Below are 26,992 nucleotides of genomic sequence, written 5' to 3' on the forward strand. Positions count from 1 at the left end.
GATTTATAATATCCTGCCCGTTCAGAGTCGCCCATTGCTCCCCGTCGACATACCGTGTTACGCTGCAAACGGGGGCTCATTAGGTATCATCGGCCAAATTCGAGCGCAAATTTCTATCGGGGACATTAAACTATCTGGACCGGTGTTGGTCTCCTCCTCGCTGGCGATTCCGTGCCTGATGGGGACAGACTTTTTGGCCAAATTGCCTATCAAAATTTTGATTGACCAAGGATGCATCGAGCTTCCATCGGGCCGACGTATAACGTTCCTGCCTTCCACCCCTGCCTTGCGTACTGCCTGTGCAATGGTACAGGCGCTCGTTGCTCGAACGGTGCGCGTACCCCCGGGGGCACAGATGCTTGTGCCCCTACGGTTGCGTCGACCGTTCGCTAAAGGGGTCTCAGACCGGGGCATTATGCTGGGGCCGTCTAGGGCCGGGGTGAATGGGCCAGATTTGGTGACGGCCCAGACTATTGTTAAAGGGGATGCGGACCCGTTTATCGCGGTCCTCAATGTCGGGACACGGACGGCGGTGGTTTCACAGGGAAGTGTGTTCGCACATGTGATTCCGGTACCTGCAGAAACGCCGATCATTGGCCAGGTGGCCACCGATTCTCAGTCGCGACCGCCCTCGGACAGTGACGAGGGTTGGCTGGAGGCGCTGTGTGCTGAGTCACCTGACCTGTCCGACTCACAATGTGCTAAATTGCGCACCCTTTTGCGAGAATTTTCCAACGTTTTTAGCAAGCACAAATACGACATCGGATGTACCAATTTGCTGCGCCACCATATTGATACCGGTGACAATGCTCCTATCCGCCAAAATCCTTTCCGGTTAAGTCCCGCCGAAAAGGATCATGTCAAATCGGCTGTAGATGACATGTTGACTTCTGACATCATTTCTCCCTCGACCAGCCCTTGGGGTGCACCCATAGTGTTGGTTAAAAAGCACGACGGGTCCCTAAGGTTCTGCGTTGATTTCCGGCGGTTAAATAAGATCTCGGTGGCCGATGCTTACCCGCTTCCTCGAATGGACGAATCGCTGGATGCCCTCGCGGGATCACGATTCTTCTCCACTTTGGATTTGCTCTCAGGATTTTGGCAACTTCCCTTGGACGACGAATCAAAGCCCAAAACGGCTTTCCGAACGCCGCACGGCCTCTTCCAATTCAATCGGTTACCTATGGGGCTCCACTTCGCTCCCGCAACGTTCCAGCGCCTGAGGAATTGGTTCTCGCTGGCTTGCAATGGGAGGTGTGTTTGATTTACCTAGACGACGTTATCGTATTCAGTAAGACGTTCGAGGAACATCTTGATAGGCTTCGGGCCGTCTTTCTCAAAATGCGCGCAGCTAATTTGGAATTCAAGCCACAAAAGTGCCATTTGCTGCGCGAATCTGTAAGATATTTGGGTCACATCGTCGGCCGGTCAGGCATCTCAACCGATCCCGCCAAAACGCGTTGTGTCAGCTCCTGGCCAACTCCCACCTCGGTGGGGGAGGTTAGAAGCTTCATCGGATTTGCTTCATATTACCGCCGGTTTGTCGCGGAGTTCGCTTCCATCTCTAAGCCATTACATGCCTTATAGGCCAAGGGGGTGAAATTTCATTGGGGGCCGGAGGAGGAGGCCGCTTTTAACTCTCTTCGTGATGCCCTGGTGGGGGCCCCGCCGTTAAGTTACCCAGATTTTTCTCTACCCTTCGTGCTCGACACGGACGCGAGCAACACCGGGATTGGGGGCGTGCTTTCACAAATTGTGGGTGGCGTGGAGCGCGTTGTGGCTTATGGTAGTAGAGTATTGTCTCCGGCCGAGCAGCGATACTGCGTCACCCGCTGTGAACTGTTGGCTATTGTTTTTTTTATTCAACAGTACCGGCCATATCTGTACGGCCGGCATTTCACCGTCCGTACAGATCATGCGGCATTGCAGTATGCCCTGCGTATTCACCAGCCATCGGGGCAGTTGTCCCGATGGCTGGAGATCATTCAGGATTTCGATTTCGAAACAACTTATCGCAAGGGGATTCGCCACACCAATGCCGATGCCCTGTCACGCCTGCCGGTCGCTTCTGATTGCACTTGTTTCTTGGGCTCGGGGCGTTGCAAATCGGCGAGCGATGGCCACGATTGGGTCCTTGCGGCCGCCGTTGAGGCTCCTTCGGACGTTGACCCTATTGCTGTGGGAGGGAAGGATTCCCTACTGGGCTTGTCATGTGTGGAGTGGGGGCGCCTCCAAATGGAGGATGCTTCCTTCCTGGCGCTACGGCGTCGCGCGGAAGGATCCGTTCAGGGAAAGTCGGGCGTTGACTCATGGGGGTTGTGCCAGGGCCTCCTCATGCATTGGGACGGTACGATCCACCGCCACAGGCTGGTGGTGCCTTCCGCGTTGAGGGGTAGGGCTGTATGGGCCGCTCACGAGCGGCTCTTGCACCTGGGCACCCTCAAAACCCTTGCCATGCTCCAGCTTAATTTCTTTTGGCCGGGCATGGCAAGGGATGTGGACGATCTGTTGCAGTCTTGTACCCAGTGTGCTCAACGGAAGCCGCCAGCGAGGGGAGCCTGCCCACCGCTCCAGTCTATTTCGGTCACCCGGGTTAATGAGCTTGTCGCCCTTGATATTTTGGGGCCGTTTCCTTCCACGCCGAGGGGTAATATGTACCTGCTGGTTGGCGTGGAATATTTCACGCGATGGCCTATGGCTTGGCCCCTCGCCAACCAGTCAGCAGCAGCCGTTGCGGAGGCTTTTGTTCAGGGCTATGTCCTCGACAAGGGCGCTTCGGAACGGTTGTTGACCGATCAGGGAAAGAATTTCACTAGTGCCCTTTTACACGAGGTGTGTAAGCTTCTAGGTACAAAGAAAATTTGTACTTCGTCTTACCACCCACAAACGGATGCGATGGTAGAACGCCTGCATAGGACTCTTACGTCCATGCTATCCCACCAGGTATCTGAGTCCCAAACCGATTGGGACCTTCAGATCCCGGGAGTCCTAGCAGCATACAGAATGGCTCCTCACGCGGCGACCGGATTCTCGCCGTTTTTTTTAATGTATGGCCGCGAAGTTGACCCGCCTGTCGCGACTCAGCTGACGAATGCCGCGCCGCACGCTAAATCTGAGTTGGCGGACCATGTTAAGTTTAACATCTTCTGGTTGACTGAGGCACGGGAGGTGGCCATGCAAAACTCTGACTCGCGCCAGAAGCAGAATGAAAGGTTGCGATCGCGCCGATCACACACGCACCAATGGCACCCGGGCGACAGAGCATGGCTGCACTGCCCCCAGGTGCCATTGGCCACCTCGTCTAAATTGTTGAGACCATGGAGGGGCCCCGTGGAAATTATGCAGGTTATGCGGCCTCAATGTGTTCGCATTAAATGGGGGAAGCATCGGTGGTTCGTTCACCCTTCACGGTTGAAGCCGTTCTTTGCTCCACATGCTTCCTCTCATGACTATGGCCGAACATGTGGGGGGTCCACTGACTCCTGGAGGGCGGGGTCGCCGCCTGCCTCTGATCCGCTGCTAACTGTTCCATCTTCAGGGGCCCAAGGACTGATGCCCTCTCGGCCGCCAGCCTCCCCTGAGGGGGTCGACGCTGGCTCGTCCAGGATGCCGGAGGGCCGCGCACCTGTACATTCAACACCTGCCGCCGACCCTACCGGGTCGGGCCTTTGTGACGGGCCCGCTGCACGGACACGCGCCAAGATGCGCCGGTTATTGTGAATTGCTTTCCACGCATGTTCCGCTGCTGGTGGGCTCACTCACCTTTTTTTCTTTTTTTTTGTGTGGATGGGGATGGGGAACCACGTTCTGTACATATGTTGCATTTTGGGGCGGTGGGTATTTATAGGGGACCGTCGGTTGTTGTTACACTTGTTCTTGTTAGTGTTACTGTTACAAGGCACACGCGTGTTGACTGTGTTAAGTCTTTATTCTTGGGGTTTGAGGGATTGTTGCAGCCGGGACGGCTGCGAGCTGTACAGGGGGGTGTGATGTAGGGGTTATTACGGGAGAAAAGGCGGACGAGAAACACAGGGGTGTCTGCACCCGCACACACGGGTGGCCACACCGACGTCCGCATCCGTTAACCACTGGGGGGCCATGGGGGCTCTGTGATCCCCCATAACCCCGCCCCTCCGAGGGGATCTCTATAAAAGGCGGGGAGCCAGAGAGCTCGGGGCGAGTTCGACACGAAGCTGACCAGTGAAGACTGAAGACTCTGAGATTAGGCCCTGGGACTCCCCTGTCTCGCTGCCCTTGTCAGGGCCGAGCTGGGTAAGCCAGCGGCGCGGCCCAAGAGCTCCCGGACCTCTGCCCTTGTAAGGGCAGGGCCGGCTTAGCTGGTGCCGAGATCTGTGCTTACCAGGGCCAGATCAGACAGCCTCCCGTAGCCCATTAGAGGAGGACTGGGGAGCAGGACAGAGGGCTTAGTACTAGGGTGGTTTCCCACATAGTACGGGTGAAGGGGCCGTTACCCCTTCAACTATTGTGTCTGTCCCTGAGTTAATAAAAAGAGTGTGCCTCAACTCCGACGTCGTCTCCCTGAACTCACTACACAAGGAATAAAGTCTGCATTAACCACATGCAGTACTTGTCGTGAACATGCAAACAAACACGCTCTGATAATATATGCATTGTCTTTGAAACTGAAGGCTGTCTCTGGTGTATGCCAATCAGTTTCAAACAACCACCCCCACATGCAACCACCCCCACACGCAACCACACGCAACCACCCACACACGCAAACACCCCCACACACAACCAGCCCTCACAGACAATGCCCAGGAACCACAATAAATCCAACTCAGATGTCAACAAAGTGCCTGGACGTCAGGGGCGGCCACCAATCCATGTAGGGGAACGAAGGCTGTCGCCATGTTAGGTGGGTCGCCAAATTCGAAGACAAAAATAACGAAGTTGTCATTTAAATTCCCATGCGCATACCGAGGGAATGCGAATTATAGTTCATTTCTAAACATTTCTGAAATGTATTAACGTAAAATATTGTATTTACTGCAAGAATAAATACCGTAAATTTGACTGAAATAGCATCGAGCTGTTGTGTACAAAATATATTATGAAAATGTTGCGTGTCTCTATTTTATCTTATCTCAGATACATTGGTTGGGACAGACAGACGGATGGAAACCCAGATTAATTATGCCTGAGTAATGGACTGTAATGAAACTCACCTGTACACTCAGGGTGGTGAGGAGTGTGACGTAGTATCCTCACCTGTGTCTTCAGGCAGGGGACTCCCCCACGTGCCAGCCCGCGGAGCTGCAGAGCGTCCACGTGGTGTCCATCGTGACGTCGCGGTTTGCGCGCACGCGCGTCACAAGCCGCGCGCACAACCACGGGGAGCGCGCGCGCCACAGCCTCTTCCACATGCTCGTGCCCAAGGGAGCGTTCATCTCCAACTTCAGCATGTGAGCACGCACACGCGTGTACACACACTAGCACACACACACGCGTGTACACACACACATGCGCTTACGCACACGCACGTGTACACACTCACACATGCGTGTATACACACGCATGTACACACACGCATGTACACACACGCACGTGTACACACACGCACGTGTTCACATACGCATGAGTACACACACACATACGTGCGTGTACACAGACCAATACCGCTACTAAGTGATGGTGACGTCACCACGGTGCCTGTGCCAGGGCACTTTGAAGCCACGTGAAGTGTCGAAGGCTTGCTGACAGGAGGTCTCGGTGCAGACCCAGGTGTCATGGGTTGGCTGACAGAGATGACCGGTAGATGCACCAGCTGTATCCCTTACACACACACGTGTACACACACACTCCCGCATGTGTACATACACGCGCATATATACACACACACAAAACAAAGATATAGCCTTAACAGACTGTTGGGAAAGTTTGCAAGGACCTATGATGGCCGGCACAGCACACGAGGGTGTGGGTGGCCAACACCACGCCCGGCGATCTAGGAGGTACCCTGGACCTGTTCACATAATCGTCACTGGGGTTGGCCGTAAACGGGAATCGAACTCTGATCGCCGGCTTAGTAGCGCAGTGCGCTTACCGCTATACTACCGCTCCCCACTCACCCTTATTCACACTCAATTCAGCCACACCTCACCACACTCAACGCTTTACCCCTACTGACTCCTACTCGTTCTCACCTCAACCTCACCATGTTCACCCTTGAACCACACTACACATCACAACAAACTATGCACCACACACGCTACGTTATGCTGCACACTGTGCTATACACTGCACTACAAACTACAATAGCCCACACGACTGTACACTATATACTCTGTGCGGACGCATACATACATACACGATTGTATGTCTCATCTGTTTTTGTAACTCACATGTGTACAACATATCTCATCTGTCTCATCTCTGTCTCATCTCTGTGTCTCCCTTGTCTCTGCATCTCACCTGTCTGTGTTGTTGTTGTTTGACTTGCATCCCACTGGGATTTTTGCACACAGCTTTGGTGTACGTTTTTTTCTGCAATATTTTGCTGGATTTTCTTGGATTTTCTGTTTGCACTTAGTCACATATTCACTTTAAGATGTTTTTTGTTCATGTTTTTGTTTTTTGTTTGTTGCAGTTGCACCCGATTCAAGAGCCGAATGTTTCACAGGGCTATACCTAATAAATTAACTTGAACTTGAACTGTGTGTGTCACTTGTCTGTCTCACCTGTCCGTACGTCATATCTGCCTATCTCACCAGTACAAGTGTTTCAGCTGCCTGGCTCTTACCTGCGTCCGTGTGTCTGAACTGCGTCTATGGGTCTCACCTGTCCCACAGGACGGTGGACGGGAAGACTTACCTGGGCAGCGTCAAGGACAGACTGCAGGCAAAGCTGCAGTACCAGCGGGCGCGACAGAGCCACCTGCCACCTGTTCTACTCCGGTGAGCAAAGACAAATACAAAGATCCCCTGTATAGCCTGAACAGACTGTTGGGGCACGGCACACGAGGGGGTGGGTGGCGGTGTATTATACACACTGCTCCAGGTACTTATTTGAGGCGGAGTCGACCTAGGGGAGGCCCAGCACTGGTTCAGATAATAATCACTGGTGTTGGCCGTGAGCAAGAATCGAACTCGGATAGCCGGGGTTCATAGCGCGGTGGGCTAACCGCAACACTACCGTGCCCTACTCCAATATCGCCTTAACAGACGATCGGAGTGAGTACTGTTAGCGAGAAGACATACACGGTCACACACTCTCCTTCTCCACGAGCATATTTGAGCCGGCATGGGGCCAGCACGGTATAGGCTAATGACGTGTGCGTTGCGTGCGACATCGTCAGGTCTAAGAGAAGAGATTAAACGATTCTCCAAGGATCCGCCGATCATTGGAAGTGTTGAAGAATCGTGCATGAGAGTGAAGTGGGGGGGGGTCATGCATCGGTTAGCGTGCTGCGCTATGAACCCGGTGACCCAGGTTCGACTCCCGCTCACGGCCAACACCAGTGACGATTATCTGAACCGGTCCTGGGCCTCTCCTAGGCCGACTCTGCCTCAGATGAGTACCTTGTGCAGTGTGTAAACATCGCCACTGGGGAGACAAAGGCGGTCGGGCGTGGTGCTGGCCACCCACCCCATCGTGTAAGCTTCTGGCCTATACAGGTGCCTTGGAGTGTGCGACTGTGTGCTGGAATATGCAAGTGTGTGCTGGAGTATACGAGTGTGTGATGGTCCGGCAAAACAACCCTCTACCTCCTCGCGGTGTGAGATGGGCAATGCTGTCGTGGGCAGTGCCATGGGGGGAGGGCCAATTCCGATTGGCCTTTCCCCTCATGGCATCTGGGACCACCACAGCGGCTAAATGGGGGCTCTAGACGAGTGCGAGGGGCTGGTAACCCCTCCACCTTCAATAATTTACTACTAAACCATGACTGAAATATCTAACTAATTAGCTTGTGCCGGAGGCCCCGGGGGGACAGGCTTTTATGATGTCTCCTGGCCAAACCCCATTTGGTGGAGCCAGGAGATTGAATCTTTACCCTTTAGGCTTCTCCAGAAACAACGAAAAGCCACTACGGGTGGCCACATGGAATGGGCTAGCCTTCCCATCAACCGGAGGTGAGGAGTTGTGGTCGTGGTTACTTATGCCCCCACCGAAGACGAACATCCGTGGAGGGATGCAGGCAAGGCCGATGAGTCAGATGCCTTCTATGACCTCCTGTCACAGGTGCTGGCTAAAGTGGCCTCTCGGGATAGAGTAATCTTGTTGGGTGACTTCAATGCCCGTGTTGGTCATGATGCTGACACCTGGTCTGGAGTGATTGGAAGGCATGAGCCAGATCAGCTCAATAACAACGGTAAGAGGCTGCTAGACTTTTGTGCAGCCCATGGGCTTGTAACTACCAACACGCTGTTCCGGCATTGGCGCAACCACACAACATCATGGATGCATGCCGGGCCCAGCAAGAACATAGTGATGGACCAGCGGATGCGAGCCCATGTCCTTGACACCAGGGCCTACCGTGGAGCTGCTCTGCCCTCTGACCATCGACTAGTCATCTGTAAGATGCGCCTGCCATTCTTCCACTCTGGTGGTGGGTGTACACCCAGGACCCTATTCCAACCTAAGGTGGCCTGGTCTCAGTTAGCCGATGAAAGTTGCAAGCGAGAATTTCATCATCGCTTGCGGCTGGGGTTGGCATTGTCCCCCACTCCTCCTGATGTCGAGTGTAAATGGGCGAGGTTTAGGACTGTGACTCATGCAGCTGCAATGGCTGCTTTGGGTACGTGGTACAGACCTCCCCAGAGACCCTGGCTGACAGAGGCGGTGTTCAGGATGGCTGAGAAAAAGCGACAGGCCCACTCTCATCAGCTACAGAATCCCACGTCAGAGAATGAGGAGGCTTACCGCAGCCTTCACTCGGAGGTTCGGAGAACCATGAGGCGCTGAAAGGATGGGTGCTGGTCGCGGGTTGCTGAGAAGATGGAGTCTGCGTCAATTACCGCAATCACAAATCCCTATTTAACTCCATCAAAAAAGTAACCTGGAGTGCCACACCTATTACCATAATTAGGGGAAAGATCGTTGATCCAATCTCCGACCCCCAGGAACAGGTTTGCAGATTTTCTGAGCATTTATGTGAAGTCCTGGGGGAGGGGGAATCCCTCAGCCTGGAAAACATCATGGGACAAAGTGGGGATGACCCTGCTGAGGCTGCGGTGCCTCAAATATTGCAGGAGGAAGTCACCCCCTGTGAGTGCCTGGCTGAGGTGCCATCCGTTGAGGAAGTACTGAAGGCGATCCAGAGTCTGAGACCAGGAAAGGCACTGGGCAGAGATGATCTCCCAAGCGAAATGCTGAGGGAGGGTGGCGTTTGTACGCAGACTGTCCTACATGACATCATAACAACAGTCAGGGCCACTGGACGGGTTCCACAGGATTGGAAGGATGCCCTGGTGGTCCCCCTCTTTAAGAAGGGGGACCACACAGACTGTAACAACTACAAGGGCATCTCACTCCTCAGTGTTCCGGGAAAGGTCCTGGAAAGGATTATTCAACATTGCTTTGCTAGGCATGCTGAGGAGAAACTTGCGGAGCCCGAATGCGGTTTCAGGAAAGGGTGGTCCTGCACAGATGCCATATTTTCTGTCCGTCTGCTACCTGCAGAGGTGTAGGGAATTCCAACAAGACCTACATATCTGCTTCATTGATCTGGTCAAGGCCTATGATACCATTAGCAGGCCTGGGCTCTGGGTTGTTCTTCGTGCTTTCAGAGTCCCTAACCCTCTGCTCACGCTCATTAAGGACCTTCATGATGGTGAGAAGGCCCGGGTAAAACTACGTGGCCGGGAGTCAGAGCCATTCCCTGTACACCTTGGGGTGCGACAGGGATGTCCTCTGGCTCCAACATTATTTAACATCTATTTTGACCACGTAGTTCGTGAAGCCTTCAGTGGCTGTACGGGAGGTATTTCCATCTGGTACAGATACAATGGGAGGCTGATCGATGCCCGGGTGCGGTCAAGAGATGGCTCCTTATTGGTCAACCACGTTATGTATGCCGACGACCTGGTAATTGCAGTTCACTGAGAGAAGGAGTTCGAGGTGCTGCTGCTGAAACTGGAGTGTGCCACTGAGAGGTGGGGCCCCACCAAAACGAAGCACTTGCCTGGGTATTTTGTACCATTGGGCACTCCACCCCCACAACTCCAAATCGGTGATGGGGCAGTTGTTGAGAGAGTGGAGAGTTTCCCATACTTGGGCAGTGTGCTCATGACCGGCTCCGGTTTAACAGCAAAGGACTCACTCCGATCTAATCGAGCAGCATTATCTTTTCATCGGTTGCTTAACGCTGTGTGGAAGCTACCTGGCCTGTCGCTCCATACGAAGCTTCGGGTCTTCTCGGCCACAGTCATTCCCTCCCTTCGCTATGCTTGCAAAACGTGGACCCCCCCTAATGGAACATCTTCGCCGGTTAGAAACATTTAGGCTGGCCTGCCTACTATCAATCCTGGGTTTAACTAGGCTGGATTGTGTGAGGAGCTCACAAAACCGAGAAAGATCTGGACAAAGTCCCATCGGTGAGCTCCTCCGGCAGGCAAGGCTGCGTTGGCTGGGCCATGTAGCCCGCATGCCCAATCACCGCTTGCCCAAACAGCTTTTGTTCGGCCAGATCGAGGGGGCTAAACGGGCATGGCACGGGCTAGAGAAGAGATGGAGTGATGTGGTACAGGAGGATGTGGAGCTGAATGGACTTGCCGATGACTGGTACCAGCGGTGTCAAGATCGGCCTCTGTGGAGGAGGCTCGTGAAGGACGCTCCTGGGCATTTGGAGGCAGTCGCCCTCCAACAACAACAGAGGGCGGAGGAGTGACGCTCACAACAACGAGCGGAGCGCTGGGTGACTAAAGCACAGCAAGTTGGCACAGTAGGGGGCACAGGTGGTGCATCAGCCAGTCACACTTCACATGGTACACCTAGCCTGGCACAAGCATCGTGGTTATGTCACCGCCACTTAGTGGCGAATGGCGGTTGTTGTTGTTGTTGGTGTGTGATGGAGTGTATGCTATAGTATACGAGTGTGTGCTGAAGTAAACGAGTGTGTGCTAGAGTATACGGGTGTGTGCTATAGTATGCGAGTACCTGGTGCGGTGTTTAAACATCGGCACTGGGGAGACAAAGATGGCCGCGCGTGGTGCTGACCACCCACCCCCTCGTGTGCCATGCCGGCTTTCATAAGTACTACTCGCTAATAGCACTTGACACAACAGTCTGTTAAGGCTGCACGGGGGATATGTCTTTCTCTGTGCATCCGTGGTGGGGAGCATTAGCATAGCGATTAGCGTGCCGCACTATGAACACCGGCAAAACCAGGTTCGATTCTCGGTCAAGGTCGACACACATACACCAGTGACTATTATCTGGTGCCCCGTCACAATTTTGATTTGCTCACCCGTGACTCAGCCGTGACTCACCCGTGACCCACCCGTGACTCACCCGTGACCCACCCGTGACTCACCTATGACTCCCTGGGGTCCATCTGTCCCACCGGCGATGGCCCCGCTGGCCGCAGGAGCCCCGGGCGTGACGTGGAGCGCTTCGTGGTGGGCGTGAGCCTTGCTCCGGGCAGCACCGTGCAGTTTGAGCTGTGCTACGACGAACTCCTGCGCCGTCAGCTGGGCCGCTACGAGCACACTCTGAGCCTGCGCATGGCACAGCGTGTCCAGACTATGCAGGTACCCTCATGTGCATGTACACACACACCATGCAGGTACCCGTGTACTCACACGCTGAGCCTGTGCACCACACAGTGCGTGCAGACCATGCAGGTGTAATTTTAGCACTCGGAGACGCTGTCTTGATGTTTTCTATTTATTCAAAGTGTCACAGAAGGATGTAGTCTGGCTAAACGACACGACGTTCCCTATATATCTGGTTGACTATATAGGGAGACGTCGATGTAGCCACCAAACAAGATGTTGACTTCATAAATTAGACGATTATGATGACAATAACAGGGACGACGACAACGATGAGGACAGCGACGATCACAGCCACGGACCCAGACTCCCCACGGCAGCCCCGAGCCCCATTCCACGCTCCCCCTATATATTCCTCTGGACACAGCTTCCGCCCCTCTCTCGACCCTCTCTCTCGCAGCTCTCCCCACCTGGCATACTGTCTCAGAGCCCTGCCCCCTCCGGTCACTGTAACCATCACTCGCAGCCACTAAGCTGCGTACTGCCTTTACATCACCCCCCGCCCCCCTTCTAGAAAAAATAGCCGTCCTGGCTAACACTGATTTTTTTTATTCAACAGTAGGGCAGAACCATCTACATTAAAAACAACAACCCGACGACCGACGAACAAAACGCGTATAAGGATGAATGAGCGGTATAACCCGACTCGCCCGAGAGAAGAAAAAAACCCCCATATTTCCAATACAACGCAAGTGACATGAACCAACCTGATCAACGCAGCAACAGACGAACATTCCCGAAGAAACGATCGCAACATTAACACAACGCAAATTCTGGCGATCCGCTAACGGAATGTCAAGCATTTTGACCGGGTCCTTGACACCAGTCCATCGCTCCGGGCGAGTTGCTGAGTCTCCCTCGGCAACAGGGGCTCGCAAACCGGGGGCTTGCACACAAGCCTGTAAGGGGTGGGCTCCTCTTTGGTCATCCTGGAAGAAACCGACCGGTCCCCTACCAGCGGTCCAACGCTTGTGGCGGAATCCTGGGGCTCCCCCGACATCAGACGCTCGGAAATTGTGGGCAACACAACGCATTTTTCTCAGCGTACAATTACTTTGGCCAGCTGCTCCGACTCGCCGGACACACCAGACACCGGCCGCACAGACGTTGGGGATGAGCTATCTAACTGGGGATACACATAAGGTTTTAGACATGATGGGTGGACAAACCAATGGCGACATCCCGCTTGCCACTCGCACACACTGTGGGTGCTTAATTTCTATAATTTCCACAGGGCCTTGCATGGCCGGTGCAATTTAAGGGACGTATGCAGCGACATTTGAGGGCAGTGCAACCATTCCCTGTCCCCTATTGTCCACGGGAGCACGTCCGCCCGGCGGGGCCGTGTTCTTTTCATTAGTGGCCTGCGCCCTGGCAGAGTTTTCAGTGGCCGTCTCGTGTGCTTCCGATACCCAATCCAGCGTGACTTGCAGGGGCACGGGCATGGACTACTTCTTTTTCCCAGAGGCCATACCCAATTGAGCCTCAATGGGGGGTTCATTTTCCTGCCCATACATGAATAAAATGGAGGCATGAGGGGCCATCCTATATTGCTCAAGGACCCCAGGAACGTGCAAGTCCCAATCTGTCTGCGCCTCATTGACTGCCTGGCAAAGCATCTATGTCAAGGTCCTGTGGAGGCGTTCTACCATACCATCTGTCTGAGGATGGTAAGGTGACATCCAAATCTTTTTCATGCCCAGCACGTCACACACCTTGCGCAGCAGCTTAGAGGAAAAATTCCTGCCCTGGTCCGTAAGGAACTGCTCGGGAGCCCCTTTGTCCATCATATAGCCGTGCAAAAATGCATCGGCTATGGATGCAGCTGTCTAAAAAATATTCCACCCTGACAAGGAGGAATTTATTTCCTTTTTTGCGTAGAGGGAAAAGGTCCCAGCTCATTGACTCGGGACACTGTGATGGACTGCAACGGGGGTTGAGACTTTTTGGCAGGTGCTTTCTGGCGCGCACAGTCGGTGCAACCCATAACAAGGTGGTACACATCATCTGACATTCCCAGCCAAAAATAGTCTCTTTGTAGGGTTAGCAACATTTTTCGAAAGCTGAGGTGTAACAATTTCTCTTTGTGTAGCACCCGCGTTAGCTTACCCCACAGGGCAGTGGGAACTGCAATGCCAAAACGCTGCGACCATTTGTCCCATCACATAAGCAGTCCTTCCCTAAGGACAAGCCGCGCTCCCGCTCGGCAGGCTGCCGCAATTTCAATAATGAAACATCTTTCAACTGCAACTGTTCCCACTCTGCATGCGTGAGGCCTAATGCTTTATACATTTTCGCGACCTCCCCGACAAGTGCAGCGTAATTTAACGTCACCACGATGTCTGACGACTTTTCCACCAGCGGTTTACACCACCCCGTACCCAATGAACGTGTACATTGTTCACTTCACGGCAATCGGAGTGCGTCATCATTAATGTGCCTAACCCCTTTCGATAGACCACTTGGAACGAGTACTCCTGTAATATTTCCAGCCAGCGTGAAAGCTGGCCGGAGGGCTGATCTACACGTAGGAAGTACTGGAGGGCCGCGTGATCCGTGCGGACCAGGAAGCCCCTCCCGTAAAGGCAGCGTCTGTACTGTAGCACAAAGTGTACCATGGCCAACAGTTCCCTCTGGGTTACGCAGTAACGCTGCTCCATGGTCGACAAGACGCGACTCCATTCTTAACTTGTGACAGGACAGCCGCTATGCCCATGTCACTCGCATCTGTGCCCAAAATGAACGGCAAGGAAACATCTGGATACTCAAGGTGAGGCGCGCTGGCAAGACGTTCGCGTAATGCAACAAACGCGGCCTCCTCCTCCCCCCATCTTAACTTCTGGCCCTTCATAGTCAAAGCATGGAGGGGTTTTGCAACTGTTGCGAATTGTGGGATGAACTGTCAGTAGTAAAACGCAAACCCGACAAAACTGCGCACTTCCCCTACCGACTTGGGAGTTAGCCAGTTGCGCATGCACGCCGTTTTGTTGGGGTCCATGGCTATTCCGGAATTGCTCATGAAGTGACCCAAATATCGCACCGATGTTTGCAACAGATGGAACTTGGCAGGTTTTAATTTGAGATTAGTCGACCGCATCCGAGATAACACAGAATTCAACCGTTGTAAGTGCTCCTCAAAAGTGTGGCCAAATACAATGACGTTGTCAAGATAAATGAGGCACGAGTCCCACGGCAGGCCTGCCAGAACCAATTCTATTAACCTCTGAAATGTGTCAGGGGCTTAATGTAACTCCATCGGAAGGCAGTTAAGGTGGTACAACCCCTGGGGTGTTCAGAATGCTGTTTTTGGCTTGGATGACTCATCCAGGGGAAGTTGCCAAAACCCTGACAACAGGTCTAAAGTTCAGAAAACCGAGCGCCCAACAACGCATTCAGGGAATCATCCATTTGTGTGAGCGGGTATGTCTGTGACTGAAACTTTATTCAATTTCTGAAAATCGACGCAAAATCGCAGGGTACCATCGGCCTTCTTTACTAGCACCACAGGAGCTCCCCAAGGGCTAGTGGAGAAATAAATAATATCTGCCACTAACATTTCCTCCACCGCTTGCTGTACATTTTATTTTTCCAGCGGGCTCAACATATATGGGGTTTTTCGTATAGGGTGTTGCAGCAAGGAGGTACGGTCAATGTAAAATTTGCTGAACACATCAGAAAACTCCCGCAGGAGCGATCGCAACTCGAGCCGATGCACCTGGGACAATTTTGGGTTCTCATCACACAATTTCTCCATCCATTTCTCATCGGCCTCGACTGCCTGTTCTACCATGCCTATAACTGTTTCCAAGGTGGAGTTGATAGCCTCGGTACCCGCCGTTGTTGCATGGGTCGGCACTGTTCCTGCCTGAAATACAGCTGGTCCTACACCCACATTAAGGACCTGCAGAAACGGTTCCTGATTCCTCTGCAAATTTGTTTGCACCCCGACCAGCGTAAGCCCCCGGGTCACTGCATTAGATGGGGTAAGGAGGACTCCTGCCTCTAGATCAGCCAGATTCAACCGCTTCTCTCTGTTAGCCACCACGCACGCATTTACCACTGGCATCACACAACGATTTCACACTGGCAGCGATTCAACAATTGATGTTTTATATTTATTCAAAGTGTCACAGAAGGATGTAGGCTGACTAAATGTAGCTACTACGAGATGTTCCCTATATATCTGGTTGACTATATACGGAGACGACGATGTAGCCGCCAGCGACGATGTTGACTTTATAAATTAGATGATGACGATAACAGGGACGACAACAACGATGAGGACAGCGATGATCGCAGCCAAGACGATCCAGACCCAGACTCCCCACAGCAGCCTGAGCCCCATTTCATGCTCCCCCTATATATTCCTCCGGGCTCAGCTCCTGCCCCTCTCTCGACCCTCTCTCTCGCAGCTCACCCCACCTGGCTTACTGTCTCGATGCCCCGCCCCCTCCTGTAACTGTAATGATCACTCACGGCCTCTAAGCCACGCACTGTCCTTACACAGATACCGCCGTGCATGCGCGCACACTCGCATTGTCACAGAACAACAACATCAACAACAGCAACCGCCATTCGCCACTAAGTGGTGGTGACGTCACCATGGCGCTTGCGCCAGGCTCGGTGCACTTTGAGGCCACGTGAAATGTTAATGGCTCGCTGCTGACAGGAGATCACGGGACAGATCCAGGTACCATGGGTAGACTGACTTAAATGATAGGCCGATGCACCACCTGTACCCACTGCTGTGCCAACTTGCTATGTTTTAGCCACCTGGCACTCCGCTTCTTGTTGTTAGCATCGCTCCTCTGCCTCCAACTGGCCAGTAGCAGCATCCTTCGCAGAGGCTGATCTCACCACTGGTACTGGCCATCGGCAAGTCCACTCCTTGTACCACGTCACTCAATTTCACACACGCACACATGTACACTCTCACGCACGATTTTTCAACACTTCCAAGGATCAGCAGGTCCTTGGAGAGCCGTTTAATCTATTCTAGACACGATGAAGGCCGGCACTGGCACACGATGTGGTGGTGTACCCAAAAACCACACCTAGCCGCCTTTACCTCCCCAGCGACGATGTTTAAACACCGCACCGGGTACTCATTTGATGCGCATGCACCTCTGAGTGGGGAGTCTCTCCCCCAGGTGGATGTCTACGTCATGGAGCCCAAGGGCATCAGCTTCATCCACGTGCCGCCCATCCCCGGCATTCCCAGCAATATCATCAACATCACACACAGCAACAATAAGGTGAGGGAGGCAGCCGCTCACCCGCAGAGCAACACTCACCTGCTCACCCTCTGAGCGATGCTCACCCGCTGTGCGACGCTCACCTACGCAACCGCATACCAAAGCTCACCTGCTCACCGAGTGAGTGACGCTCACCTGCTCATCCGCAGAGCAACGCTCATCCGCTTACCTGCTGAGTGATGCTCACCCTCTCACCTGATCACCCACAGAGCAACGCTCACCTGCTGAATGATCAATCACTCACTGTGCACGCGCAACACACTCGCCAGTTGCTCGTGACCGCTCACCAGCCACGCACAGCGCACTCACCACAGACACCTAACGACAAATCTCACGCCCATGCCCCCCTGCCACACTGTCCCCCTGATCCCATACCCCACTGCCCCCCTGCCCTGCTGCCCCCTTGCCCCACTGATCCCCCACCCTCCTGATCCCCTGCCCCACTGATCCCCTACCCCCCTGTCCCCCTGCCCCACTGATCTCCTACACCACTGCCCCTCTGCACCACTTGTCTCCTACCCCCCTGCCCAGGCCCACATCCGCCTGCGGCCATGCCCCCCGGCTGCCGTGGAGGGGGGGCCATGTCCGGGCTGCAACAGCGCGGTGCTGGAGGGCAACATGGTGGTGCGCTACGACGTGAAGCGCGAGCTCAGCGCCGGGGACGTGCAGGTGCCTGCCAGTGCATGTGTGTGTGTGGACGTGTGTGTGTGTGGACGTGTGTGTGTGTGGACGTGTGTGTGTGTGGACGTGTGTGTGTGTGGACGTGTGTGTGTGTGGACGTGTGTGTGTGTGTGGACGTGTGTGTGTGTGGACGTGTGTGTGTGTGGACGTGTGTGTGTGTGGACGTGTGTGTGTGTGGACGTGTGTGTGTGTGTGGACGTGTGTGTGTGTGTGGACGTGTGTGTGTGTGTGGACGTGTGTGTGTGTGGACGTGTGTGTGTGTGGACGTGTGTGTGTGTGGACGTGTGTGTGTGTGGACGTGTGTGTGTGTGGACGTGTGTGTACGTGTGTGTACTTCACACGGTCGTGCAGCGGTTAGCGCTACGCTGCACTATGAACCTGGTGACCCGAGTTCGATTGATGTTCATGGCCAACACCAGTGATGATTATCTGAATCGGTCCTAGGGCCTCCCCTAGGTCGACTCAGCCTCAAATGGGTACCTGGTTTAATGTGTAAATAACGCCACTGGGGAAACACATGCGGCAGGGCCTGGTGTTGGCCACCTACCTCCTCGTGTACCGGCCTTCATAGGTGCTTGCTGACAGCACTTGCCTCTACAGTCTGTTAAGGCTATATGTGTATAGTCCGACAAAACAACCCCCTACCTTCTCGGTGGTGCCGGATGGTAATGCTGTGGTGGATGCAGAAAATTTAATGGGAGGTGCGGCCAATTCCATTTGGCTTTTCCCTTTATGGCGCCTGTAGCCACCACAGCGGCCAATGGGGGCTCTGGACAGGTGGGAGGGGCTGGTAACCCCTCCACCTTCAATACACTAAAACGCATGTTAAAAATCTGACGAGGCTTGTGCCGGAAGCTCCGGGGGGACAGGGGTCTATGACGTCTCCTGGCCAAACTCCATTTGGAGACTGAATCCACACCCTCGGGGTTCCTCTAGAAACAGTAGGAAAGCCACTGCGAGTGGCCAAATGGAATATTCGAATGCTCACTGCGAAAGGAGAGGCTGCCAATCCTCTGGACTGGTACCGCCTGGATTTATGTGGTATTCAGGAGGTCCCGTGGACTGGCTCTAGTTCCAGTCACCATGAGGGATGGACAGTTCTCTACTCGGGGCAGGAGACTGCCAAACAACAGGGAGTGGCTCTTCTTCTGAACAAATAATGAAGGGGTATGGGAGCATGGCAGTGAGGTGTAGGAAGCTGTAAGCCCGAGGCTACTGTGGGCTCACCTTTCCATTCACCAAAGGTGAGGAGTGGTGGTAGTGGTTACTTACGCCCCTGCTGAAAATGAACATCAGTGGAGGGAGGGAGGCAAGGCTGAAGAGTCAGATACCTTCCATGGCCCCCTGTCACAGGTGCTAGCTAAAGTTGCCCTCTCGGGATATAGTTATCCTGTTGGGTAACTTTAATGCCCGAGTTGGTCATGATGCTTGTGCCTGTGCTTGATTGATTATATGGCATGGGCCAGATAAGCTCGGCAACAACGGTAGGAGGCTAATTGACTTCTGTGCAGCCCATAGGCTTATAATTACCAACACACTGTTCCAGCATCAGCGCATCACACAGCATCATAGATGCATGCTGGGTCCAAACAAGAACATTTGTTGGACTATATAGTGACGGAACAGCAGATGCGGGCCCATATCCTTGACACCAGGACCTACCGTCAAGCTAATCTGCCCACTGACCATCGGCGTGTCATCTGTAAGATGCGCCTGCCGTCCTTCCACTTTGGTTGTGGGTATACATTTAGAAACCCATTGAAACCTACAGTGACCTGGTTTCAGCTAGGTGATGAAATTTGCAAGTGAGAATTTCATCATCGCTTGCAGCTGGGGTTGGCATTGTGACCCCTCCTGATGCCGAGGAGAAATGGGCGAGGTTTAGGACTGTGGCTCATGCAGCTGCAATGGTGGCTTTGGGTACATGGTGCAAACCTCCCCGGAGACCCCGGCTGACAGAGGTGGTGTTCGGGCTGGCTGAGAAAAAGCGACAAGCCCACTCCCACCGTCTACAGAATCCCACGCCTGAGAATCAGGAGGCTTACCGCAGCCTTCAATCGGAGGTTCAGAGAGCCGTGCTGCGTTGCAAGGATGGGTTGTGGTTGCAGATTGCTGAAGAGATGGAATCTGCCTCAGCAGCCCACAATCACAAATCTCTCTTTAACTGCATAAAAAAATAAACTTACAACACCACACCTATCATCACTATTAGGGGAAAGAAAGGTGATCGGATCTCCAACCCCCAGTAACAGGTTTGCAGATTTTCTGAGAATTTATGTGTGGTCTTGGAGGAGGGGAAATCCCCTCAGCCTGGAAAACATCCTGGTGCAATGTGGGGATGACCTTGCGGAGGCTGCAATGCCTCGAATATCGGAAGAAGTATCCATCCCCTGTGAGTGGTTGGATGAGATGTCATCTATTGAGGAAGTACAGTAGGCGCTCCAGAGTCTGAGACCAGGAAAATCACCAGGCAGAGATGATCTCCCATGCGAAATGCTGAGGGAGATGGCGTTTGTGTGCAGACTGCCCTATATGACATAATAATAACAATCTGGGCCACTATACAGGTTCTGCACGATTGGAAGGATGCCCTTCTGGTCACCCACAGACTGTAACAACTACAGGGGCATCTCGATCCTCAGTGTGCTAGGAAAGGTCCTACCAAGGATTATTCAACATCGCGTTGCCAGGCACGCTGAGGCATGTGGAGCCCCAAAGTGGTTTCAGGCTAGGACGATCCTGCACAGATGCCATATTTTCTGTCCGTCTGCTACAGCAGAAGTATAAGAAATTCCAAAAGAACCTACATCTCTGCTTTATTAACATTGTCAAAGCCTATGATACCATCAATAGGTCTGGGCTCTGGGTTGTTTTTTGTGATTTCGGAGTCCCTGACTCTCTGCTCCCAATCATTAAGGACCTTCATGATGGTGGACAGGCCTGGATAAAACTTCGTGACCAGAATTCGGAACCATTCCCTGTTCACCTTGGGGTGCCACAGGGATGCCCTCTGGCTCCCACATTACCTAACATCATTTTAGACTATGTAGTTTGTGAAGCCTTCTATGGCTGTACCGGATAAATCTCTATCTGGTAGAGATACAATGGGAGGCTGATCAGTGCCGGTGTGCGGTCAAAGGATGGCTCCCTATTGGTCAACCATGTTCCATATGCTGATGATCTGGTGATTTCTGCTCACTCAGATCAGGCTTGGAAGTGCTGCTGCTGAACTTGGAGTGTGCCACTAAGAGATGGGGCCTTGCTATCAGCCCCACCAAAACTAAACAACCTGCCTGGGTATTTTGTGCCATCAAACACTCCACCCCTCAACTCCCCATTGGTGATGGGGCAGTTGTGGAGAGAGTGGATAGTTTTACATACCTGGGCAGTTTGCTTATGACCAGCTCCGGTTTGAAAGCAGAGGCCTCACTCTGTCACTGTGTGTCACTGTGTGTCACTGTGTGTATCACTTTCACTGTGTGTCTCACTGTCACTCTGTGTGTGTTTTCTCACTCTCACTGTGTGTGTCACGCTTACTGTATGTGTAACTCTCAATGTTAATGTGTGTGTCTCTCACTGTCACTGTGTGTCATTCTCACTATCACTGCGTGTGTTACTCTCATTGTCACTGTGTGTCTCTCACTGTCACTGTGTGTGTCTCTCACTGTCACTGTGTGTGTGTGTGTCTGTGTGTCTCTCTCTGTGTCTCTCACTGTGACCGCCAGATCTCCAATGGCTACTTTGCTCACTTCATCGCTCCAGCGAACATCCCTCCCACGCCAAAGAATATTGTCTTCATCATCGACGTCAGCGGATCCATGTGGGGCCTCAAGATGAAGCAGGTGACTAGACAGAGACGCATAGACTCATCACAGAGACCCATACACTCAGTCACACAGAGACCCATAGAATCACACAGAGACATATAGACTCACACAGATGCATAGACTCACACACGCAGAGACTCATAGACTCACACAGAGACCCATAGACTCATACAGAGCCCCATATACTCATACAGAGACCCATACACTCACACAGAGACTCATAGACTCACACAGAGATCCATAGACTCACACAAACAAAGACTTATAGACTCACACAGACCCCCATAGACTCACACAGAGACCCACAGATTCACACAAACAGAGACCCATACACTCACACAGAAATCCATAGTCTCACACAGAGACCCATAGATTTACACACAAAGAGACCAATACACTCACACAGAGACCCATAGACTCACACAGAAACCCATAGACTCACATGCACAGAGACTCATTGACTCACACAGACACCCATAGACTCACACATAGACACATAGACACACACGGAGACCCATAGACTCACACAGAGACTCAGTCTCACACAGAGACTCATAGACTCACACAGAGACCCTTAGATTCACACACACAGAGACCCATACATTCACACAGAGACCCATAGACTCACACAGAAACCCATAGACTCACATGCACAGAGACTCATAGACTCACACAGACACCCATAGACTCACACAGAGACTCTTATACTTACACAGAGAACCATAGACTCACATAGAGACCCATATACTCATACAGAGAACCATAGACTCACACAGAGACTCATAGTCTCACACAGAGACCCATAGACTCACACAGAGACCCTTAGATTCACACACACAGAGACCCATACACTCACACAGAAACCCATAGACTCACATGCACAGAGACTCATAGACTCACACAGACACCCATAGACTTACATAGAGACCCATATAATCATACAAAGACCCATAGACTCACACAGATGTAATGTGAGGATATATCCGGCTCACTGACGTATCACAACTCGTCATGATGATTGGCTCTGCCGGTCCTGGTTTATAGCCAATGGGGGGGAGCCTAGGGGCATGGCCCTGACGTAATGGAAAGGTGACAGCTGTAAGGATTGGTTCTGCTGGCTTTGGCCACAGCCAATGGGGAGAGGAGTCAGAGGCGTTGTCCCGGGAGCTTACGAGGGGGCCTGGAATATTCCATGGAGGCTAACGTGGATTGGCGGAAACGTACCACGTGACCCGGGTATTAAATAGGGGTGGAGACGAGCGGCACGGGGTCAGAACGGGGACGAACAGAGGAAGGGGGCCACGTGGGAGCGGGGCTCCGGGTTGCCACGTGGCAGTGTGTCTCTCTCTCTATCTGTCCCTCTCACGCTGCCTGTCAGCAGCGTGAAGGAAAGCTGTAATACAAGTTGAATAAAAGACGGATTCCAGAAGTCACCTCAACGAGATTTATTACACAGAGATCGATAGACTCACACAGTGACACATAGACACACACAGATACCCATAGCCTCACACAGAGACCTAAAGATTCACACACACATAGATTCAAACACACACACAGAGACCCATAGACTCACACAGAGACCCATGGACTCACACAGACAGAGACTCTTAGACTCACACAGATAACCATAAACTCACATAGAGACCCATATACTCATACAGAGACCCATAGACTCACACAGAGACTCATAGACTCACACAAAGACACATATACTCACAGAGAGACCCATATACTCATACAGAGACCCCTACTCATAGACTTATACAGATACCCATAGATTCACACAGAGCCCATAGACTCGCACAGAGACCCGTAGACTCATAGAGCCCATCGACGCACCAGAGACCCATAGACTCGCACAGAGACCCGGAGACTCACACAGAGACCCATAGACTCATCACACAGAGACCCATAGACTGATCACACAGAGACCCATACGTCCGGTGGTTAATATCTCAGCGGATACCTTTGGTGTTGCTGTGCAGACTGTAGGCAGTGACAGGTGACCAATGAATGCCACGGCCGCTGGTGACCGAGGGCCACAATGGTTTGCCGGACGTGGCACGCCCAGCCTCGTCTGACATTGTTTGTTTGCGCTGTCGGGCAGACCCAGCAGGCGCTGAGCACCATCCTGGATGAGCTGCGTCCAGACGACCACTTCAGCATTATCCGCTTCGACCACCGCGTGGAGGCGTGGACCGACGAGCTCATGCAGGCCTCGGCCTGCAACGTGGATGACGCCAAGAAATATGTGCAGGGGCTGCAAGCCGAAGGGGGTAAGGGGGGAGGGACTCACGGGGGGGGGGCAACGCTTGGGGGGGTGCGTGGGGGGAACATGAGGTGACGCGAAGGAACACATGGGAACACGCGCAGAGGCATGCTCGGACATGAGGACAAAGGGATGAGAGGCACGGAGATGTGGGAGGACATGGAGATGTGGAGACTCGGGTCCGAATGTGCTCGTGATTTGGCGTGATCACTGATGGACAACGACAGTGAAGGTTTTGTGCACAGAAACCATTTTTTGTATCTTGTACGAGGAGTAATGGCATCCTCCTCCTCGTTCTGCCCCCACCCCCTCCCCCCAGGCACGAACATTAACGAGGCGGTGCTGCGAGCCGTTGAGATGCTCTGCTCCGCCAAGCTGCACGGAAGCCTCCCCGAGCGCTCCACCTCCATCTTGGTGCTGCTCACCGATGGTGACCCCACAGTTGGTACGCCGAGGAGCCTCCCCCATGGGGGGCCGGCCGCTCGCTGGTGCCGCTCATCGCCTATTTCACTCAGATCCTCCTTCACGTGAAGCCGTCACCGTCACTCACAAAGTTTCCACTCCTCACTCACAGCTCACTTATTATTACCCCTAGCTCACCCCACGACCCCCCTTAATCTTCCCCTCTTGACTACCCCCATTGTTACTCTTCCCTCTTCACAGTCTCATTGTATAGATTTCACTCATTAACCAAATTCATTCAATATGTAGCGACATCAGGGATCGAGAGGGAGCTAGAACACTCGAGAAGGTGGGCGAGGCCAAGGGCGGAGTGGCCCCGACCTGGAGGGGGATATAAGGTGGGTCCCTGAGAGGGACCGGGGTCGCTGCATTCTATAAGCTGAAGCTCCACGTCCACAAGCTGGAAGCTCTACGTCCTACGAGGCATCAACACGTGGCCGGGGACCCGAATGAGGGTCTGACCCAGAGGCGGGACAAAGTCATTGTTGTGCAAGTCCAAGTCGAGTCGCAAGTCATCAAATTCATGACTCGAGTCTGACTCGAGTCCAAGTCACATGACTCGAGTCCACATCTCATAGGTGGGACAAAGTCATTGTTATGCAAGTCCAAGTCGAGTCGCAAGTCATCAAATTCATGACTCGAGTCTGACTCGAGTCCAAGTCACATGACTCGAGTCCACACCTCTGGTCTGACCCTTCGTAGCTGTAACTCCTACGTATAGAGTAGTTAGCTGGGTGCTCACCACCCTAGGCTGTATCTGGTGAAAGGGCAGTTACCCCTTTGTGTTAGCGTGTTGATGTTACAATGAAAGTGTTGCCTCTAAAGAACGACGTCTGTGACTCAGTTGGACTCACTACAAATACATTTGTCATCGCTCACTGTCATTAATTTTACTTTCACCGAATTCACGCATTATCGAAGATTAGACCCCATCGCTTCTCTCATGTATTTCACTCACCGCATCTCCACCACTACATCCACACGTTGTACCTTTGTTAATTCTGTGAAAAGCGCCATCTCTTCTCCAGGGCATGCCATGCCCATTTAGCCCCCTCTATCCGGCCAAACAGAAGCTGCTTGGGCATGCGGTGGCTGGGTACGCGTGGGCTGCAAGTCACTTTTTATAATGGGATGTAAGAATGATTTGTAATCAAGGGCGACTGACAAAGTCTCCATCTCATTAGCAAACCATGATCACCACTCACCCTTGCAGCGCCGCACACCCCACAGTGGCTAGGAGATGTTAACTACCTCGACTGGTATACAGGAGGTCGTGGGTTTCGATACAACCCCTGATGTCTGCTGTATATTTGGAGTTTGCGTTTCCCTCTCTCTCTCTCATCATCATCACGGTGGCTAGGATATGTTAACTACCTCGCCTGGTATACAGAGGTTGGAGGGTTTGATCCCGATCCTGATGCCCGCTGTATATTTGGAGTTTACGTGTCTCTCTCTCATCATCATCCCGGTGGTTAGGAGATGTTAACTACCTTGCCTGGTATACAGGGGTGCGTGGGTTCGATCCCGACCCTGACGCCTGCTGCTGTATATTTGGAGTTTACTTGTCTCTCTTTCATCATCATCCCGGTGGTTAGGAGATGTTAACTACCTTGCCTGGTATACAGGGGTGCGTGGGTTCGATCCCGACCCTGACGCCTGCTGCTGTATATTTGGAATTTGCGTGTCTCTCTCTCTCCCCCCCTGGTCGCGTGGATTTTTCTCCGAGTTATCCGGTTTTTCCCTCCACATTTAGAATCACCATCACGGTATTTTCAGGGTATTTGGTTGCTATGCATTTCGACGTGATGATAATGATTATGATGATGAGCTTGGCACTTCGTTGAACTGCCATTTGTGATGACTGAATCATCTGGTAAAATAAAAATGGTTTTAGTTAATAGTTTAGTTTTCAAATTATGGGCAGTGACACTGGCACAGAATGGCCAGCTCCTCTTGCGATGAACGCCCCCAAGTCAGTTTAACATCGAGTAGTAGTAGTTGGAGGTGGATTTCGCCACCAATATTATCCATAATAATAGAGGTTTCGGGTTAGATCGTGTAAATATAATTGCTTCATTACATCCTGCCACCGCCACCACCACACACTGCCAATTAGTAAGGGGTTTGTCACGTAAACAAAACGTGGCCAATTTGTTACTAGTGTAGTGGTGATACGCGCTGGGTGTATATGTCGTGTGCCAGCGCGTATGTACAGGTGTGTGTGTGGTGACGCGCGCTGACGGGGAGGAGCAGGCGTCAGTGCGCGGGTGGGGGGTAGTGCTGCTGATTGGCTGTGTGCCGGTGACGCGCCCAGAGGGAGTGATCGGGTAGCAGCGCGGTGTGATTGGTCGGGGAGTGGAAACACGCGCTGAGCGGAACCGGATCGTAGGGATAGCGCGTGGGGATTGGGTAACTGAGGAGCGGTGCCGACGTTGAGGTCCGCATCCGCTCCGTCTCCCGGGAAGAAGGGGTATATAAGGTGATGCACAGAGGAGCAGGGGGCAGAAGTGGAACCATCTAAGAATGAAGACGAAGGTGCAGAGATAGAGCCAGTAGAGGAGAGTAATGGAGAGTAGAGGAGAGTAATGGAGAGTAGAGGAGAGTAATGGAGAATAGAGGAGAGTAAGGTATAAGTGTGTAGCCAGCGAGAGAGAACGGTCTACACGAGCTGAGTAATGTATAGTGTGTAGCCAGCGAGAGAGAACGGTCTACACGAGCTGAGTAATGTATAGTGTGTAGCCAGCGAGAGAGAACGGTCTA

At 52.8% G+C, this 26,992-nt stretch overlaps 1 protein-coding gene across 1 annotated transcript in view; it reads left to right on the forward strand.

The window, feature by feature from the left end:
- The window catches only part of LOC144731183 (inter-alpha-trypsin inhibitor heavy chain H2-like), a 67,635-nt gene that overhangs the window by 11,958 nt on the left and 28,685 nt on the right, over positions 1–26,992 (forward strand). The window contains exons 2-9 of the mRNA XM_078612150.1: positions 5,245–5,426; positions 6,813–6,917; positions 11,549–11,711; positions 16,886–16,990; positions 17,522–17,659; positions 21,397–21,513; positions 23,609–23,777; positions 24,090–24,215. Coding sequence (XP_078468276.1) covers positions 5,245–5,426; positions 6,813–6,917; positions 11,549–11,711; positions 16,886–16,990; positions 17,522–17,659; positions 21,397–21,513; positions 23,609–23,777; positions 24,090–24,215 — 1,105 coding nt within the window. The remainder of the gene's footprint in view (positions 1–5,244; positions 5,427–6,812; positions 6,918–11,548; positions 11,712–16,885; positions 16,991–17,521; positions 17,660–21,396; positions 21,514–23,608; positions 23,778–24,089; positions 24,216–26,992) is intronic.

The sequence above is a fragment of the Lampetra planeri genome, chromosome 38, assembly GCF_965212315.1.
Source record: "Lampetra planeri chromosome 38, kcLamPlan1.2.h2, whole genome shotgun sequence".
NCBI lineage: Eukaryota > Metazoa > Chordata > Hyperoartia > Petromyzontiformes > Petromyzontidae > Lampetra > Lampetra planeri.